At 47.5% G+C, this 17,597-nt stretch overlaps 1 protein-coding gene across 2 annotated transcripts; it reads left to right on the forward strand.

Moving 5' to 3' along the window:
- Positions 1 to 6,648: 6,648 nt before the first annotated feature.
- USP1 (ubiquitin specific peptidase 1) lies at positions 6,649 to 16,969 on the forward strand. Of its 2 annotated transcripts, NM_001031290.2 has the most exons (9): positions 6,649 to 6,792; positions 6,989 to 7,196; positions 7,928 to 8,051; positions 8,402 to 8,509; positions 8,993 to 9,153; positions 9,584 to 10,302; positions 11,026 to 11,196; positions 12,296 to 12,497; positions 15,377 to 16,969. In NM_001031290.2, exons 2-9 carry the CDS (start codon positions 7,027 to 7,029, stop codon positions 16,104 to 16,106), a joined length of 2,385 nt encoding a protein of 794 aa, NP_001026461.2. In that variant the 5' UTR covers positions 6,649 to 6,792; positions 6,989 to 7,026; the 3' UTR covers positions 16,107 to 16,969. The 2 variants fall into 2 exon arrangements, with proteins under 2 accessions (NP_001026461.2, XP_046800473.1); XM_046944517.1 differs by lacking the exon at positions 6,989 to 7,196.
- Positions 16,970 to 17,597: the final 628 nt, after the last annotated feature.

Genomic DNA, 17,597 nt, shown 5'->3' on the forward strand with positions numbered 1-17,597 from the left:
TGCAGCACTCTGAGCACCTACAGGAAACGCTTTGTGGTTGCTGACATTCAGCTGAACTTGTGCTTTGGTCTGATTTCCCCAGGCTGAGATTAAAGTACTGAAAAATGAAAGCCGTGGGGGTGACCGGAGGACGGAGCAAAGCAACGCACAGCTTCATGCACTTCTGTGAGCGTGTCCTGCAGAGCAAGCGGGCCGGCAGCACATAGCAAACAAAAGGGTTTTGAGCAAACCAAATAAAAATCAGCTCCCCTATTTGATCACTTTGGTTTTACTTGCTCAGTATTTTGAAAACAAAGAACCTACAAAATGTATGCAACCAAAAGTGAGCGATGCGTGCGCATAAAACTTCTGTGATCCCTCTTAACCCGAGGGAACAGCAGTGCTTTCAAAATGGGGATACATCAGGAGGACAAATCCACTCCCTGAATCAGAAGGGTCTGAGTCACGGCTGGGGGTGGGAGGCAGCCCCGGCCTCAGATCCCACCCCCAGTTCTACATCCCCTCTTGGCCCCAAACCACATTCCCGGTCCCTCATCCCAAACCCATCCCACACCACATCCCCACGCTCCCCTGCCCAGCTCAGGCTTGGCAGGTCCGCTTGTTCTTAGGAGAGGTCATGACTCAGTAAGGGCTTTTGGAATGTTTATCTGTCAATGCCACAGGCACTTCGAGTTACTTCTGAAGCCAGACAAGGAGCTCGGAGGGTTTCTTCCCACTGCAGAAATTGCTGGGTGAAATTCCACTGCCAGAGGTCGGCCCGGCCCCACTGCCCAAAAGCCTGCGGTCACACATTCAAAGGTTAACCTGGGAGGGGAGAAACAACACCAACAAAGATTTGGCTCCCTACAGTCTTTCAAGCCCTGGTTTAGCTCTAGTAATGTGTTTTTTAAGGCCATGACCGGCCCATCCCTGTTGGCTGTAACCCCCATGGGTGGGGAGAGACCGGGGCAGGGCAGGGGCAGGAGGAGCAGAGCGCAGAGGTGGGGAAGCACTGGGTGAGCTCCAGGCTGTGCTTAATAGCTTACGGATGCTCACAGCTGTGTTTTTCCATGCAAACAATGCTAACGGCCACAACCCAAAGTGGTGTGCGCCATGCAGGAACTGTAGAACATCGCCCATCTGAAAGCTGTGCCTGCCAGCTCCCCTTAAAAGAGGTGGCAGTTTGGATGCTAAAGAAGGGGTTCCTGGGGAAACTGGAATAATGCCCCCAGAAGACCCTGCCCTCACTTTGCAATGGGTTTTCCAAAGTGCACAGGGACGGAAGCTGCATGAGGCTCTGGCCCTGTGTGCCTTCTGCTGGGAGGAAGAGCTTTTCGCCTTCCCTTCGGGGGAGGTTCAGGTTGGATGGTAGGAGAAATTTCTTCTTGGAAGGAATGGTGATGTATTGGCACAGGCTGCCCAGGGAGTGGGGGAGTCACCAGCCTGGGGGGTGTGGAGATGTGGCACTGAGGGATGTGGTCAGCTGGCATGGTGGGGATGGATTGGGGTTGGACTAAGGTGGTTCTGGAGGTCTTCTCCAACCTTAATGATTCTGTGACTGCCATCTGTAATGACGAGTCCAGGGGTTGATGCGACTGAGTCGTCCTTGAATAGCAGAACAAAATCACCACTGTTCCATAGTATGTTGCACTCGTGCCAACATCCATTTCTGTAGCTTCTCTGCAGGCTGCTCCCCCTCCTCTGTGTGCACAAATCTGCCTTTTATGGTCTGCAAATGCAAAAATCCTGCCCCGTCCACACTCGCTCGTTTGCTGTGGTTATGGCCTTCCACAGCCACCTCTGGGTTGGTGGGGGAAAAAGGGCAACGAGCTCCCACACAAAGCATCGTGGTGCTACAGGGACACCCACAATAACCCAGAGGCTCAGTCTTGGAAGGCATTATGGACCATGCAAGGGTGAGGATGGTGCTTCTGGTGCCTGAGGTGTTTCCCTACAAGTGCAGCCCGTTGCCACTCCAAGCAAACCCTATGCACCACAGTGTGCAGGGCTCGTCCGGACACCGTGCTGGTCCCCATGTAGGGATGGGAAATGTCTCTGCTCCTTATGGTGCATGGATCGCTCTCATAATGTTCAAATGCAATACAAGAGCCTGCCTGTCAAATCCATTGGCTGCAGCCCCATTGCCTAAAAATTGCTATGTCTTTGCAAGCATAAACATGGTGCTCCGTAGAGCATAGCCAGCATCGGTGCAGCTGGAAGTCAGCTACATCCATTTACAGACCCCAGACCTACTGAGAGAAGAGGAAATCCTTACTTCAGATAGACTTAGATCTTATAAAGTACAATTATCCTTCTTATTTCTTTTTTTCAAAAATCTGCTTTTATGGTTCTGTTTTCTGCTCCTGTCAAACACCCCAATCTCTGAATGCTGCTTATGTTAGGGTGCGAGTGCACTTCATAGAACCATAGCATCATATAATTGCTTGAGTCGGAAGAGACCTTTGAAGGCCATCTGGTCCCACTCTCCTGCAATGAAGAGGGACATTCCCAGCTCCATCAGTGTGCAGAGCCCCATCCCTGACCTTGGGTGTCTGCAGGGACGGGGCACCACCGCCTCTCTGGGCACCCTGTGCCACTGCCTCGCTGCCCTTACTGTAAACAATTTTTTCCTTATATCCTGTCAAAAGTCTTCTATGGGAGCTGCTGAGTCACGGCCTGAACCCTGATTGAGCACCTGGGGAAAGGACCCAATCCACCCTGGGAGCACAGGTGAAGGCAATTCAGCTGTGTGACTGGGGGGGTGGAGCCTGGCTGCACCTCTCTTAGACCTCATTTAAGGGCTGACTGCCACTGGGGAAGGATCTTTCTTCCTGGAGATCCCTCCTTGGTGAAGCTTTCCCCAGTGAGCCTAGACTCTACTGATATTGTGAGTAATATTCCTTTATAGCACCTTTCTGTTGCGCTGCTCCTTCTGTCATCGCGCCTTTGTTGTAACGCCTTTCCTATCATATTGATCTGTCCAATGCTACAAGTCTTAACAACAGAATAAAGTTCTTGTGCCAGAGTGATTCACCTTGCTTCCCTCAAGCGTGGTATCTCTGACAGTAACAAAGCACCACGTGTAATTTGAATATATATTAAGTGTCTGGGATGGGCAAGGAACCCGACAAGCATCGCTCATCCTGCTCCAGCTCCCTGTTTCCAGCAAGAAGCACATCAAGTTTGATTTAAAAACAAATAAATACAAGACGGGATCTGTATAATGGGGGCCTTACGTCTGTGAACGTGGAGGTACCATCCAGGTTTGAGAAGACTGATGGAGTCAATCAGAGGTGTGTGTGTGTGTTTGCAGGGATGTGGCCAGCAGATGGTGCACGGCTGCACAGCGTTGGGCTCTCCTGCAGGTTTGGTTTCCGTTGCAGCTCTGGGAGGTGCTATCCCGACTTACACACAATCAGGGAGAGATTTTCATTTTATTTTAATTACGGTTTGTAATACAGCACCTGGCTTTTCATTTGAATTCCAGCCCATAATGGAAAGCTGCACTTCCTCTGCTACCAGCGAGGCTGTGGAGCCATATGTTACGTTAATCTGAGCAGCAAGCTGCACATCGTGAAATAAAATATGCCCAGACAGACAAAAGATGGGGGAAAAACCCCTAAGCATGCAGCGAGACTGCTTACAGAACATCATTCTTTCCACAGTGCAGAACTGAACTTCCAGAAGGATGCATGGAAAAAATGTTCTGCCCTGGATCTACCCGCAGAGCCCTCCTCACTGCGCAGCTTTTCAGTGCACAAAGGCAGATATTGATATGGTTATGATCTAATCTGCCTTATCTCTGTGTTGTGGGTGTAATTATTATTTTCTTAGGTACAATAAATGCATGTGTAACTTGAGGAGTTCAGTGATTTCATCCAGCTGTGCTTTCTCCCAGGTTAAGAGAGAGAAATGAGAGTGAAGGCTGTGAGTATCCTGCACTGGATCTCCATCTCAGCAGTGATAAGCTCTGCAGCATGGAGGAGAGCACGGCTGCAAAGCTCGTTCTGTGCTCATGTGTTGTGGCTCAGGCTGACAGCAGAAGTTTGCCATGTGGAAGCTGCAACAAAGAGGAGCTCACTGCAGGCTTCACCACGGAGTTCACAGGACTGCGGCAAGCTCTGATTTATTATTTCCTGCTTTTCCTAGAGGCTGTATCGTTAAGGATACCTAATCTGAAGGCTTTCCAACAACATCTGGCCACGCTCAGGCCAAACTTTTCGGCCAGGTTTCCCATGGAGGAGGCTGCAGTGGGTACCCCTCCTTCCAACCCTGCTGGTTGGGGCTGGTGGAGACATCCATTCCTACAATCCCATCACCAAGGTGGGTTGGGAACCTCGGAAAGAGCAAAGGATCTCATGGAGTGGGAGCAGTCCACAGGCTCATAGGGCCCCAGGCTGGTAGCTGTGGGAAACCAGATTTCCTTTCCCAGGCAGCCAAGTGCCTTGGATGATTTGTTTCCATGCTTCAGTCTGGTTGTGAATGAGGGCAGGATCACCCTAAATATTCATCTATACCACTCCTACCGACAAACAGTCTTGTCTTCACATTTTATACTCAGTATTCTCATGTCTGTGAATGGTTTCTTACACTTCCTGCCATAAGGTGTTAGACCAAGAGCCGTATTCCTACCGAATGAAATCGGTTTTGTCGGTACAAGCACTGCAGGGCCGGGGCAGGTTGCTGGTGTTCCTGCACTGAGGTCCCCAGGTGACCCCAAGGACTGAGGCAGGGGCTCCTGAAAGAGTGCATTGTCTGCTTGCAGTTCACCAATGTTCACAAAATTCACAGAGTGACTCTGACAGTACAGGAACTGGGCAGATTTATAGGCCTGCTGCCGATACAGCTCTGGGGTTTGCAAGTGGCTATAACTCCTGTCACTCTGCAACAACCAGAGGCTGTGGGGCTTTCTCCCTGCAGGGGACAGTGCTTTGTAATGGAGACTTCCTCCAAAGTCCCCAAATCCCATCTCCTGGGAATCTGTTCTTTCCAGGCATTTCACATGGTTATTTTTGGCTGAGTCTGTGGAGATTTCTAGTTTCCCAGTGCAGTCATTTTTATAACATGTGGCTGCAAAGCCTGTAGAATTAGATATAATTTATCGTCGTGCATTTGAGTGTCTCAGGGCTGTATATAAGCAACCACTGCCTCTCACACCTGCTCCCTCTTTGGGCCCTGTTTGAAACACTCCTTTACTGTGAGAGGACCGAGCTGCACAGGCTCTGGACAACAGCTCCTTTATTGAGCTTGCTGAGCTGCCATAAATATTTAATTAGCTGTTGCTCTATTTCTGGAGAGATACAGAAAAGAAAGCCATTTTCTTGCATTTAAACAGATCCATTCCGGCACCATCCTGCTGGAAGGGCTTCCCTGCATTAACTCATGACAGCGAGCCAGATACGGGAGGGTGCAAAGAAATGTGTGCCAGGCTGAAGGGCTGGCGAGGAGGTGTGCTGCGGTTTCCTGCAGATGCTGAGGTGGAAAAGTGGCCTTGAGGGTGGGGATGGTGACAGGACGAGGGGTGATGGCCTCATGCTGTGCCAGGGGAGATTCAGGCTGGGTATTAGGGAAAAATTCTTCTTTGAAGAGTGGCAATGCACCGGCACAGGCTGCCCAGGGCAGGGTCAGCGTCCCTGGGGGTGTCCCAGGGCTGTGGGGCTGTGGCACTGAGGGGGGTGGGGATGGGGAGGGTTGGATTGGGGATCCTAGAGGGCTTTTCCAACCAGAATGGTTCTGTGGTTCTATGATTGAAACCTGGGTGGATATACAGCCAAGGCCTGAGCGTGGCTTAAAGTCAGTTATGAAACAAGCCCTGCAAAATCTCATCTCTTGCTGAAAAACTCGGGTTTTTTTTTTTTTTTTCAGTTTTCCAGTGGAATCGCAGATGGAATTACAACAGCTGTGCCTTGGCTTGGTGGGCTCTTCTTGCAGCGCAAACTCAGCCCCGGCGCCTAAAGATGTGACTGCCTCGTGGAGCTCCGAAGTTCTCACATGAATAGATTCAAAGATTTCTGACGTTCTGGGGTAATACCAGACGACAGAGCATCGTGCGATGCAGACTTAATGCAGCCAGCTCATAGCAGCGAGAAGAAAAAGCTTGGGGGACTGCTATTTTGTGTGTGAAAAGAACCACCGAGGCCGACACCGCTACTGCACGCGTGTGGAAGGGGAGCGGATGCCGACCCCCAGCGGCGCGGCGCGACGGAGCGCTGAGGGGAAACCGCCCCGCCCCGGAGCGGCCGTTACTCAGCGCCGTTCGAACGGCGCCGCGAGGGGTCGCGCGCCGCCCGCTGTGATTGGCGGAGGCGGAGGGAGGCGGGACTACGCCCGGACCAATCCACCGCCGCGGGGGGGGAGGGTGTCTCGGCGCGGTGGTTCGGCCCGCCCGCTTCCCGCCCCTCCCCCTCGCGAGCCCGAGGCCCTCGGCCGCGCCGTTAGCGGCGCCCGCGCGCGCACGGGTAGGACCCTGCGGGCTGCCCGCCGCGCTGCCTGACGGGAGCGGCGGACGCGCGGCGTCGGTGCCGCCGATCGGGCCCGCGCCGAGGTGTCTCTCGACCCGCGCGAGCCGTCGAGAGGCGGTCCGCCGCCGGCCACCATGGCTCTTCGATCCCGGCGGGCGCCGTCCCCGGCTTCCGCTCCGGCGTTTGAGCGAGGCGGCTGTGGGCGCTTAGGCGCGAGTAGGGCGGCGGGCGCGGGTCCTGGCGGCGCGGAAAACGCGCCAAGTTTCCCGTGGCGGAGCGAGCGGCGCCGGGCTGCCCCGGGCGGTCTCCATAGCAACCGACGGCGGTCCCCGGGCGGAGGCACCATGTAGCGGTGAGGAGAGCGACCGCGGCTCGCCGGCCCGTGCCGGCCAGGCGGCGGGAGGGCCCGGCCCGGCGGCCTGCGGGGCGGCCGGGGCCACGAGGGCGGCGGGGAGGGAGCGGGGCGGCGGGCGGAGGGGCGAAGCGGCAGTCAGGGCCGGGCGAGGCGGCGGTGACGCCGTGCGTGTGTGTGTGTGTGTGTGTGGCAGGTGGCCGCCCCACGCCGCCCGCCGCCGCCCGCCCGGAGATGCCGGGGGTGCTCCCGAGCGACGGCAGCGCGCCGCCGCGGGGCAGCCCGTCCAGGAAGAACCGCCTGTCGCTGAAGCTCTTCCAGAAGAAAGAGGCGAAGAGAGCGCTGGATTTCACCGAGCCGCCGGAGAATGAGCAGAAGGGCGCGGAGCTCCGCGGCGCAGAGATGTACGTAGGGGTGCGGGTGCTGCCCGAGCCGCGGTACCTCGCGGCCGCTCCCCGCGTTGCGATCCCGCTGCTGTGCCCGCTGCCGTTTCCCTCTTTCCCAGCCGAGGCTGCGGTGCCGCCAGCGTTCCGTCGGCACAAAGTTTTGGTGCTGGGAGAGAGTTCTCTTGTTTCGATCCGGCGGTCGCGCCGAGTTTGTTAAAACGTGCTGAAACGCAGCTCGTGCTCTTAGCGAAAGGATATCGGGCAGATGTGGTGGTGAAGGATTTAAGGCTCGGCTCTGTTGTGTTAGCATAGGGCCGTTGGTTCGGTTATTCAGCTGTCTAGCTTCTTGGTTTGCGTCCAGTAATGAAGCGGTGTGGATTTGGAGCGATAGAAAATAAGTAGGGGATGCTTTTTCTTGATGCTGTCTTAGGAATGAATGAAGAGTGTACAAATGGATTTGAAAGAGAACTCGGCTGAGTCGTTCAGTCAGGCTGGTGGGCTGTTCTGCAGGGCAGGCGTTGGAAGTGCATGCAGTAGTATGTGCTCCTGTGAGCCTGTCAGGCTGCCTGCAGGTTGCTAGAGGAGCCCCAAGGAGACTCAGAAACACCGTGACACAGTTTTCATCTGTGTGTTAATCATCAGTTGTGTAAGCTGTCTCCTTATCTTCCGTAACCTACGTGGTAGAGGCTAGGAGAGTTGTGTGTGCGTACCAGGCAGATCTCTTATGCTTTGTTTCCTCTGTTTGACAGTGACCAGGTTGTTCCTGCAGCACAGCCTCCCTCGCTTGTCAGCTGTGAGAAGAAGGACAACATGTTGCCCTTTGTGGGCTTGAATAATCTTGGCAACACCTGTTACCTTAACAGCGTTCTTCAGGTAAGATCACATTCAGGGGCCTCAAAAAAACCACACTGTTCTGCTTTAGTACAAGTGGATGGGTTTCCTAGTCTGACACAGAGAAGATGTCCGGATGTTGTATGAAGGGAATCTAATTACAGCGAGGGGAAGAAAAGTGATACCACAGGAAGTGTGTGCACCATAGATGGCTGTGATTGAGTCATCTGTCAGTTTACATACTTGGGCCACCTCCCTGCCATGAGTAATCCCATGTGCTGTGCAACAGTGGCCTTGGGAGATGCAGAGCTCGCTGGGTCCTAAGCGTAGAGATGTAACGTTGAATAACTGGGTTTACCAATTATTGTCTTGTTTTCTGCTGTTGCTTTTAGGTATTATATTTTTGTCCTGGTTTTAAAACGGGAGTCAAACACTTATATAATATCATTTCAAAGAAGAAAGAATCGTTGAAGGATGAAGGAGAGCTAAAAGCAGAAAAGGTAATACATCTCAGTAGACCTTCTCAGTAGACCTTCCTTTCCTTGGAACGGTGCAGGTGAGGCTATGTGCCAGGAAGGTTCTCAAAATGGAACTGTTTTCTTCTGCTCTTAAGAAGTTGGGCACTGTTGTTTTCTGTACTATTTCAAGTAAAAATAGGTTTGAGTAGTTTTGAATCTGTGTTCAAACAGGAGTGTTCAGAGCCTCTGTAAACTTGTAAGCACAAGGCTGAACTGGTTGACTTTCTGTTAAACTTATTGTACCTTATGTCTGTGGGCAAAGATAGTTTGGGCTTAAAGTTCATACTGTGGCTTTCATGTTTCTTTTCTGCCGTCAAAAGAGCAACGTATTGACCTAAACTCACCTGCTTCCCATTGTGGGGAAAAAAGAAATCTGTCAAATGTTTGTTGGATAACTCAGTGGGGGCTACTCGTTGTAACTGCTTGTTACAGACAAAGCTGCAAGTATCTTCATTCTCATTGCAGGGAAATTGTAAAGAAGATCCACTGGCAAGTTATGAACTGATCTGCAGTTTGCACTCGTTGATTCTTTCTGTTGAACAACTTCAAGCCAGCTTTCTTTTAAACCCAGAGAAATACACGGATGAACTTGCTACTCAGCCACGAAGGCTGCTGAACACCCTTAGGTACAAATTATCTTAAACAAACACCAAGTTCTCACCTAAAGTTTTGGCATCATTATAACTGTACAGTACGGCAGGAGAGAACTGGGGGGGAAGGGAGTAGATAGTTGTAGATTTGGGACATTGTTATGTGATTATACATTTCAAAGGGAGGGGTTTGTGTTTATTGCTGCCTCTACAGTATCATAAGTTTGGAAGTAAATTTAGATTTTGTACAAATATAATTGAAATCCAGCAGTAGATTTTAAGCAGTACTTCCTCTGAGGTATTTAAGCATTCTCATTGACTTGAGAAGTACTGCTGCCGGGTCACAACTGAATGCATGTTTAAATGCCCTTTAGTTAGTAATTAGTGTCCTAATTTAAGTCTCTAGCCATGTTTTCTAGTAAAGATCAGCTCATCTTTGGCACTTTTACTTATTTACCTTTAATAGAGAGCTCAACCCTATGTACGAAGGCTACTTGCAGCACGATGCCCAGGAAGTTCTGCAGTGCATCCTTGGTAATATTCAAGAAACATGTCAGCTACTGAAGAAGGAAGAACTGAATAAACTGCCCCTGGAAGAGCCCAAAGCTAAAGTGGAGGAAAAAATTAATCCAAATTCCGAGAGCAATGGAACTGGCAACTCTGCTGAGGAGGAGGAGGAGAACGCACCGAGTAGCCATGTGGGAGAGGTAGCTGAAGATAAGCTACCCAAAGGAAATGGGAAAAGAAAAAGCGATGCTGAAGGTGGCAACGCAAAGAAAAAGTCCAAAGTGTCAAAAGAACAAATTGCAGCAGAAGAAAATCAAAGACAAACCAGGTCGAAGAGGAAAGCAACAGGAGAAAAGCTGGAGAATCAAAGTGATGCCATTGCCAAGTGTTCCACTGAGAACGAGAGCGCAAAGCCAACGCAGAAGAAGTCACGACTTAAATTAAACTGGTTAAAATCCTCATGCAAACAGCCAAGTATTCTGTCCAAATTTTATAGTCTGGGGAAGTTAAGTACAAATTTGGGATCCAAAGACCCAGAGTACGATGACTGTGAGCTTGAAGAGTCATCTGCCAAGTGTGAAAATGGTAACGATATTAAAGAAGAAGATGGTCATGAACCAGCATCTCCTGTGGAAAGCCATACTGAAAAAGGAACTGAAAAAGAACCAAAAAAGGAAGGTTGGTGAACAAGTGAATGGGCTTAAAATTAGTATGGTATGGTTAGGAAAGTACTCTGCACTGGAAGTCAGCCTTGAGATTACATTGCAAGCAGAGCTCTCTAAGTCTGGAGTTACATTTTCAGGAATTGAAAAATATTTTAATGAATTTGGTTTTGCATATTTGTAACTTTCGTTTTCTACCTTGACTTGTTTAGCTTAGGTTATCAAAGGTCTTTCTCTAACATCATGCAATCGCTGTTCAACATAAAAATATTACCAGGCTTATATTCTCACTAATATTCTTACTAATTATTGTCGTCTCTAGAAATAGGAAGGGAATTAAAAATGTAGAAGAGTATTATTTACAGGAGAAAACAAAGTGAAATCCTATGGGCTACGGATTTGTGTCCTTACAAGCAGTGTTCTCTCTGTAGCTCCCTATTGTAGGATGTATGCGAAGTGGCTGACAGGTATGGATTTTGTTAGTGTCAGTAAGAGAATACAACCCTTGAGGGAAGAGGTGCAGTGCAGTAGGGCTTTGAGGTCCCTTCCAGCCCAGCTGTCCTGTGACTCTATGATGATTCTCTGACACTGTGAAAACCACACGTGATAAGCAGCTTTTTGGAATCCCTGTGGCACCATGTCTGTAACACTTGATTTTTCCTTGAAGAATAGCCAGGTTCTGTAGTATCTTTTGAATAAAGCACATGTTGGTAAGTGATGCGGCATATACTTTCTCTAGGTACAGAGTTGGCTGTTTTTGAACTAGTGGAGAAATTGTTCCAGGGCCAGTTAGTACTGAGAACGCGATGCTTGGAGTGCGAGTGCTTTACTGAAAGAAGAGAGGACTTCCAGGACATCAGTGTTCCAGTGCAAGAAGATGAACTTTCTAAAACTGAAGAAAGTTCTGAAAGTAAGTAATGATCAAACAGGGGGGTGTGTGTTTCTGCTTCAGATAGCTGTAGAGGGAGGACAGTGCTGTGTTTATCAAGGAATACTGCTCTTGTTTGTGCCGGCTAACACTAGGGGTTGTTCTCTAATCTCTTGTCCTGATTAACTTCTGACTTTGCAAACACAGCACTGATAACATAGGCGGATCCAGACAGTGTTAAAGTTGCCTCAGATCTCAATAGGTAACAGGCAGCTTACAGTCCTTCACTTATGTATGCATTTTCCTGCTTATAAACAGGTATTTACTTCTTATCTGGGTCTGCCCTTCCCTGGTAAAAGATGACTTTAAACTGAAGGATAAGCGGAAGAAATATTAGCATTTTTCTTAAAATAAATGAAATGTACTTCAGGAATTGATTGTGTTTTTTTTTTTTTTTTTTTTCATTTCTTTTTTCATTTTCATTTCTTCTGTCATTGCCTTAATGCTGTGGGGAAATGTTCCCTGGTGCGTCCCACAGCTGGCAGTGATCCATGCTCAGTTTTTAGATGAGCAGCTGCATTGTGATGTTCTGAATTCTAAATAAATCACCTTTAGTCCCCATGGACTTGATTCAGAGCAGCTCCCACTCTTTGCCTTCCCCATTTTGCTGTGGGACTGCTGAGTTTACAGGTACACTGGTAGCGTCCACGTGGAAAATGCTACTGATGGCAGAGGTGACCTCGTTAATGGGGAGGCTGTCGGGGGGGGGTGAGATGTAAGGAATGAAGGGGAGATGCCCGGTTATTTTGGAAGCTTGCTGTAGGGAATAAAATCCTGGTCTCAAACACGTGCCTTATTTCTGGACATGGCAGTGGGATCAGTACACACAACCTGAAGGCAAGCTTTGGGAAACCTGTATGTTTTAAGTAAGAGTATCCATTAAGTGCTGTTTGCATCCTTTCCTGAAATGACTGGGAGAGCTGAACGGACTTTGTTTCACACGCATTGGGTATTCTTTAGTGTTGTCAGCAGTTCTTGAACACATCAGAACTTGATGCCATCTTGTTTTGGTTTTGTTCCGGTGGGATTCCTTGGAAGTGTAAATAATAGTGTGTCTGTGAATGTAATGATTCTCTTTCAGTTTCTCCAGAGCCAAAAACAGAAATGAAGACTCTGAAATGGGCAATTTCACAGTTTGCATCGGTGGAAAGGATTGTGGGAGAGGATAAGTACTTCTGCGAGAACTGCCATCATTACACAGAAGCGGAGCGCAGCCTTTTATTTGATAAAATGCCTGAAGTTATAACAATTCATTTGAAGTGCTTTGCTGCTAGTGGCTTAGAGTGAGTATGCCAATACACTCTATTACAAAACTGTGCTGTGGAAAGGGAAATGGTGTACTGGAAGTGTACAGGACCTTTGGCACTTGACACATAGCAAACAGGAGTTCACTGATTTGCCACAGGACGCTGTAGAACGAGTGCTGCTAACTGAGGTCCACATCAACATGGTTTGTGAAATACCTTAGTATAACCCTTGAAAATAGTTACTTTTTGCAGGTAGTTTATCATGATTTGTTGGAAGTGGAATTAGTAGCTGTTGTTAGGACTATCTTTCTGACAAAGTAGACAGGAGAACTTCCTCTGAGGGCTCCTACTGTTTTTCCCATGATTTCAGGATTGTAACATAGAACATAGGTTTTGTTAGCGTTGTAACAGTCACAACAAGCAGAGCAGAACAAGGCAACTAAGTTGTGCACCTGTTAGAATGTGTCACATTGCTACTGAGTAGCCTTTGGTGCCAGATGGAGCGGCTGTGTGATGAGGTTATTGAAAAAATACAACCCAAGGTGCCCATCTGAGAGAAAAGCTGGCTGTTCTGTTCACTTTGTTCCTACGTCTGCTGCTGTGCTTCTATGAGAAGTACCTGGCTGGAGCTTGCAGGTTCCCCAGCAGCATGCTGAGTTGCTTACCTCTCCTGGCAGCCTTCAGGTCCTTGCTTCAAAAGTCCAAGACCTATAATGCAGTCTCTTGTGGTCTTCTTCCCATGTCCTTTGACTCATGTCCTGCATTTCCTGCCAAGTGCTGGCAGCCAGAGGTTAAGGAAGTCAGAGTGGGAAAATGAGACGCAGTCCTGGAGTCAGCGATGGAGCTGAAACTGTAGAAGATTGCTTCTCGGTTTTTGGCTTGGACGTTTTACTCTGGACAAAACAGTGGCATTTTTGAACATCTTGATTTGGAGTAATAAAGCACAGCTGCAAATCAGGTGGGGAAGAGCCAAGGATAGTAAATAAAAACACTGGCTCCCTCTGTAGCACTCGGAGTCACTGCTGTTACAGCGTATTTGGAACTGTAAGCTTTGATGGAGCTTTCCCAAGTTCACTTAGGTAAACTGGTAATGTTTATTGTAACAGTACTGGTTTCCCCAGGGCTGAGACTGCAGTAGTCTGTCCTACAAGTAGTAGCGGCCTCTTCTTGCCTTGAACTAACATTCTAAACTGAGAATGTTCACATAATTGTTCTCTTAGCCCTGATAAAACTGTTGAAAACCTTCTCTGCTTCTCAGTTGTGCTCTACTGAGTTTCGTGACAACTGAGTTTTAAATAAGAAGTGAAGCAGAAAGCGCTGATAATGTAACTGTTTGCTGCTGGTAGGGCTTTGCTCCCTTTTCTAGAGGGTGGTTTGCAAAGTGATTCTTTAACAATAAAGCATCCACTGTAAAAATGTGCTAGCCTGGGGCTGAGTAATTGTTTGGGGAGGGCGGGGAGGGGAAGCACCGGGACTGGCTGCAAATAGACCTGTGTTCACAGGAGAGCCTTGAAGTGAGAGGTAGCAGGCTGTATCAGGTGGTTCACTGAGTGCTTCCTTCCTTTTAATAAAGTCTAACCGTAAGGTTTTCTAATAGTCACACTTGCTAATTAGCAAGAGCAATGCTGACACCATTATGAATCTGTTCCTGGGTTATCCAGTGTCTTGTGGATTAGGACAGTTGCAGTAAGATGGCTTATGCCTTCAAGGTCTGGGATAACGTGAGGCATTAATTCAACACAGTGAGAGAAATTCCACTAATTCACGGCTCCAAAAGGTGGAGTTGCAAAGTTGCTTTTGTTGTGTATGAGCCAGAGGAGACAGGGCACTTGGCACACCATTTTTGTCTTCAGATTCTTATCATTAAGGTTAACATGATTGTCCTGCATGCTCGTGGATCTGGATTTCTGATCCAGAGCATTTGTAAGCCATTCCTGTTCCTTGAGTCCTCTGAATACCTCTTCCTGCCTTTCAGAAGACTTACGCTGTGTTATTTCTGATGATACCCCCTGCTCTGTTTCTTTTGGTGCGGTGAAATGCTCATGGTGAGCCTACATATAAGATGAGGAGGGACTGGAATTGATCAGACTTGAGTGATCGAGCACAGCTGTGCATGTGTGCACAAGGGTTTATGGTGGTGAACAGCAGAACAATTAAAAGCACAGCAGAATCAAGACCAAACCCCGTAAAACAGAAGTAATATTCTGTGATGTCAGTATTGATGTCCTACCTATGTTTTCCTGGGACTAAAAGTAGTTATCATGCCTGCTGTAGGGGGCCTACTTTGCAAGGGGGTTGGACTCAATCACTGGAGATCCTTTCCAGCCCCTACAATTCTGTGATTACCTTTCCTTACAGTAAAATGTAAGTTGGATAATTGTAATTAGCTCTTTGGAAGCTCCGTTTTGTCTGCATTCTGCACTGTTTTTCCCTATAAAATCCTTACAGCTGAGAAAGGCCAAATCTATTGGGACATCAGGAAATAGCGTTAAATAAAGAGGTGAATTCTGTTGGGCTGATGCAATATGTAAATCACGTAAGCTCAGGTTATGTGCAGTAATGCAAAAGAGGTGATGAAGTTCCAGCACTTTCTTCCTGAACTCTTCAGAAGTTCTTAATTACAATGAAAGCACTTAAAACTTCTCTCATTGTAAATTTGTGAACAGTGAACAACTGCTCAGTAGTTGTGCAACACAGGATGCTTCTCCCAACTAAATCAAGTAGAACTGTTTAAAGAAACTGATTAAGGTGGGGCAGTTAATGAGGGATTCCTGGTAATACATTACTAACTTAATCATCCGTAGAAAACTGTTGTTGTGTATGTCTTTATTATAGGAATGCAGACTCGATGCCTGGGGTACTTAAAGCAATACTTGCTGCGTGCTGAGGGGTCTAACTTTGTTTTTCTTCTGAAGGTTTGATTGCTACGGCGGACTGTCGAAGATAAACACTCCCTTACTGACGCCACTCAAACTGTCACTGGAAGAATGGAGCACAAAGCCAACCAATGACACCTATGGGTTATTTGCAGTGGTGATGCACAGTGGCATTACAATTAGCAGCGGACACTACACAGCTTCTGTCAAAATCACAGATCTCAACAGCCTGGAGTTAGACAAGGGAAACTTCATCACTGCCCAAATGTGCGAAACCATTAAACCAGAACCACTGAATGAGGAGGAAGCAAGGACTGCTGCTGAAGACTACGATGATGGTGAAGTCTCTTTTAGGGTCAACGGCAATGCACAGCCAGGTAAAGTTCTGAACAAAAAGAACATGGAAGCTGTGGGACTTCTTGGGGGACAGAAGAGCAAGTCTGACTGTGACCTGTACAGCAAACCAGCAAGCAGCGAGAAGGTTCTCAGTATAGTTACTGAGAACAGAAACCCCGAGTCTGCCCCTGCTAATGGCAGCGTGGAGTGCAGCACTGAACGCGGCGATCAGAACGGGGTTGCTTTCAGTGGACTGGAAAACAAAGCTCTGTACGTCCTGCAGAGCCTGAAAGAGTACGAAGGGAAGTGGTTGCTTTTTGATGATTCTGAAGTGAAAGTTACAGAGGAAAAGGACTTCCTGAATTCTCTGTCTCCCACGTCGTCATCTACATCAACTCCTTACCTACTGTTTTATAAGAAAATTGTAGAGTGATACTGTATTTTGACTGTAAATATTAGGGACTTGCATACACCTGTTGTCTGATTTGCATCAGGACTACCTGGAAGAAAGAGATGTTTGGTTTTGAAGCTACTGGATCCTACATTTCTGCTCTGTGCATTCTGTGTAAGTGGCTCAACTTGAATTCATGACACAGAACTTACTTAACTCACCTACAACTTTTATGCTGGAGAATAGTGATATTACCTTTTAGAAATACCGATTTGTATAGTTCCTAAACGATGCCTCCAATACACAGTAGTGGTTTTAACACAGCTCTAGTTCTCAGACATGCCTCTTGTATTATTAGCTTTTTTTTAATAAAAGTTATTTGTATCCATATTCTGGACTAAATGTATATGAACTAGCAAGTTTCATCAGAAGTTGTGTATTTTTGTACCCTGGGAAGTAATACTTCATATATAGTCTTTGAGTAATCGATGTGGTTTACTGACAAACTGCTCCTTACCCCCTTCTATACTGCTTTGTGCATCTCCAACACAGGAAAAGAGCTTTCACTTTAAAGAAGAAAACTGAACTTAACAGAAATGTTTGAATGGTCGAATTTGCATCTTGTTGCATTGATGTTAAATGGGCAAAGTGTGTAAATAGGTGTGATTAATAATACTTCAAAACAGAGAGTGTGTAGTGTAATTAAAATACTTTTGTACTTCTTAAGAGGAAAGCCCTTTAATATGCATATCTGTTTGGGTGGATTTGGAGTTTAGTGGTGAACATATAACAGTTAATTTGTACTTAGAGCTCACCAGAAGGTGGGAAAATGAAAACATTTGGCTTGATGCTTTGTTGAGAATGTATATATGAAATAAAAAAAGAACAATATGGTATGCATTGGAGATGACTAGATCAGACTTCTGTGCTGGGACAGGAAAGAGGGGAAGTGGCTGGGCACCATTACCAAAAAGGCTGGGAAATGATCTGTCTTAATGAAATGGATGATGAGTGAGTGCTTTATACAAAGAGCATTCCCTGCTGTTATCTATCTGGTTCTTGTGCAGCATACCCTGCTGGGAAAGGACTTGATGACTACAAGTTGGGTTTGGAGGCGAGGGAAAGAGAAACGAGGGTTACTGTGAAAGCAAATGACGTGTTTGATACAAAGTAGTAGAGACTGAACAATCCCAAGTCCTATATTGGATGCTACAAGGTTAAGCAGTATCCTGTAAGTTGCAGAGAACTAAAAACTGCATGGCATGAGATGCGTTCGTGTCACTTCTGCTGTCAGAGCATGTATGGAATGACATAACGTGCTGCTGCAGAGACAGACAAGGGAAGGTGCACAACATGTGAGTGTGCCCTGGTTTTCAGAGTATGTTTAAGGTTTATCAAATACAAATTAACTTCACTAACTTACAAGGAAAGCCTTAGAGCCCTGCACCTAGTTTATTCTCCACTACTTTGTTCATTGACCATCTTTTATTATAACATAATACAAACACTGAGATAACTCATGGAAGTCACGTT

Source organism: Gallus gallus, chromosome 8 (assembly GCF_016699485.2).
Source record: "Gallus gallus isolate bGalGal1 chromosome 8, bGalGal1.mat.broiler.GRCg7b, whole genome shotgun sequence".
Taxonomy (NCBI): Eukaryota; Metazoa; Chordata; class Aves; order Galliformes; family Phasianidae; genus Gallus; species Gallus gallus.

Excerpts from the sequence above, each read along its gene's own strand:
- USP1 (NM_001031290.2), top strand. The coding sequence starts at position 7,027 with ATGCCGGGGGTGCTCCCGAGCGACGGCAGCGCGCCGCCGCGGGGCAGC. Across the intron at positions 8,052-8,401 it reads ACCTTAACAGCGTTCTTCAG|GTATTATATTTTTGTCCTGG; the intron begins GTAAGATCACAT and ends TGTTGCTTTTAG. Across the intron at positions 11,197-12,295 it reads AACTGAAGAAAGTTCTGAAA|TTTCTCCAGAGCCAAAAACA; the intron begins GTAAGTAATGAT and ends ATTCTCTTTCAG.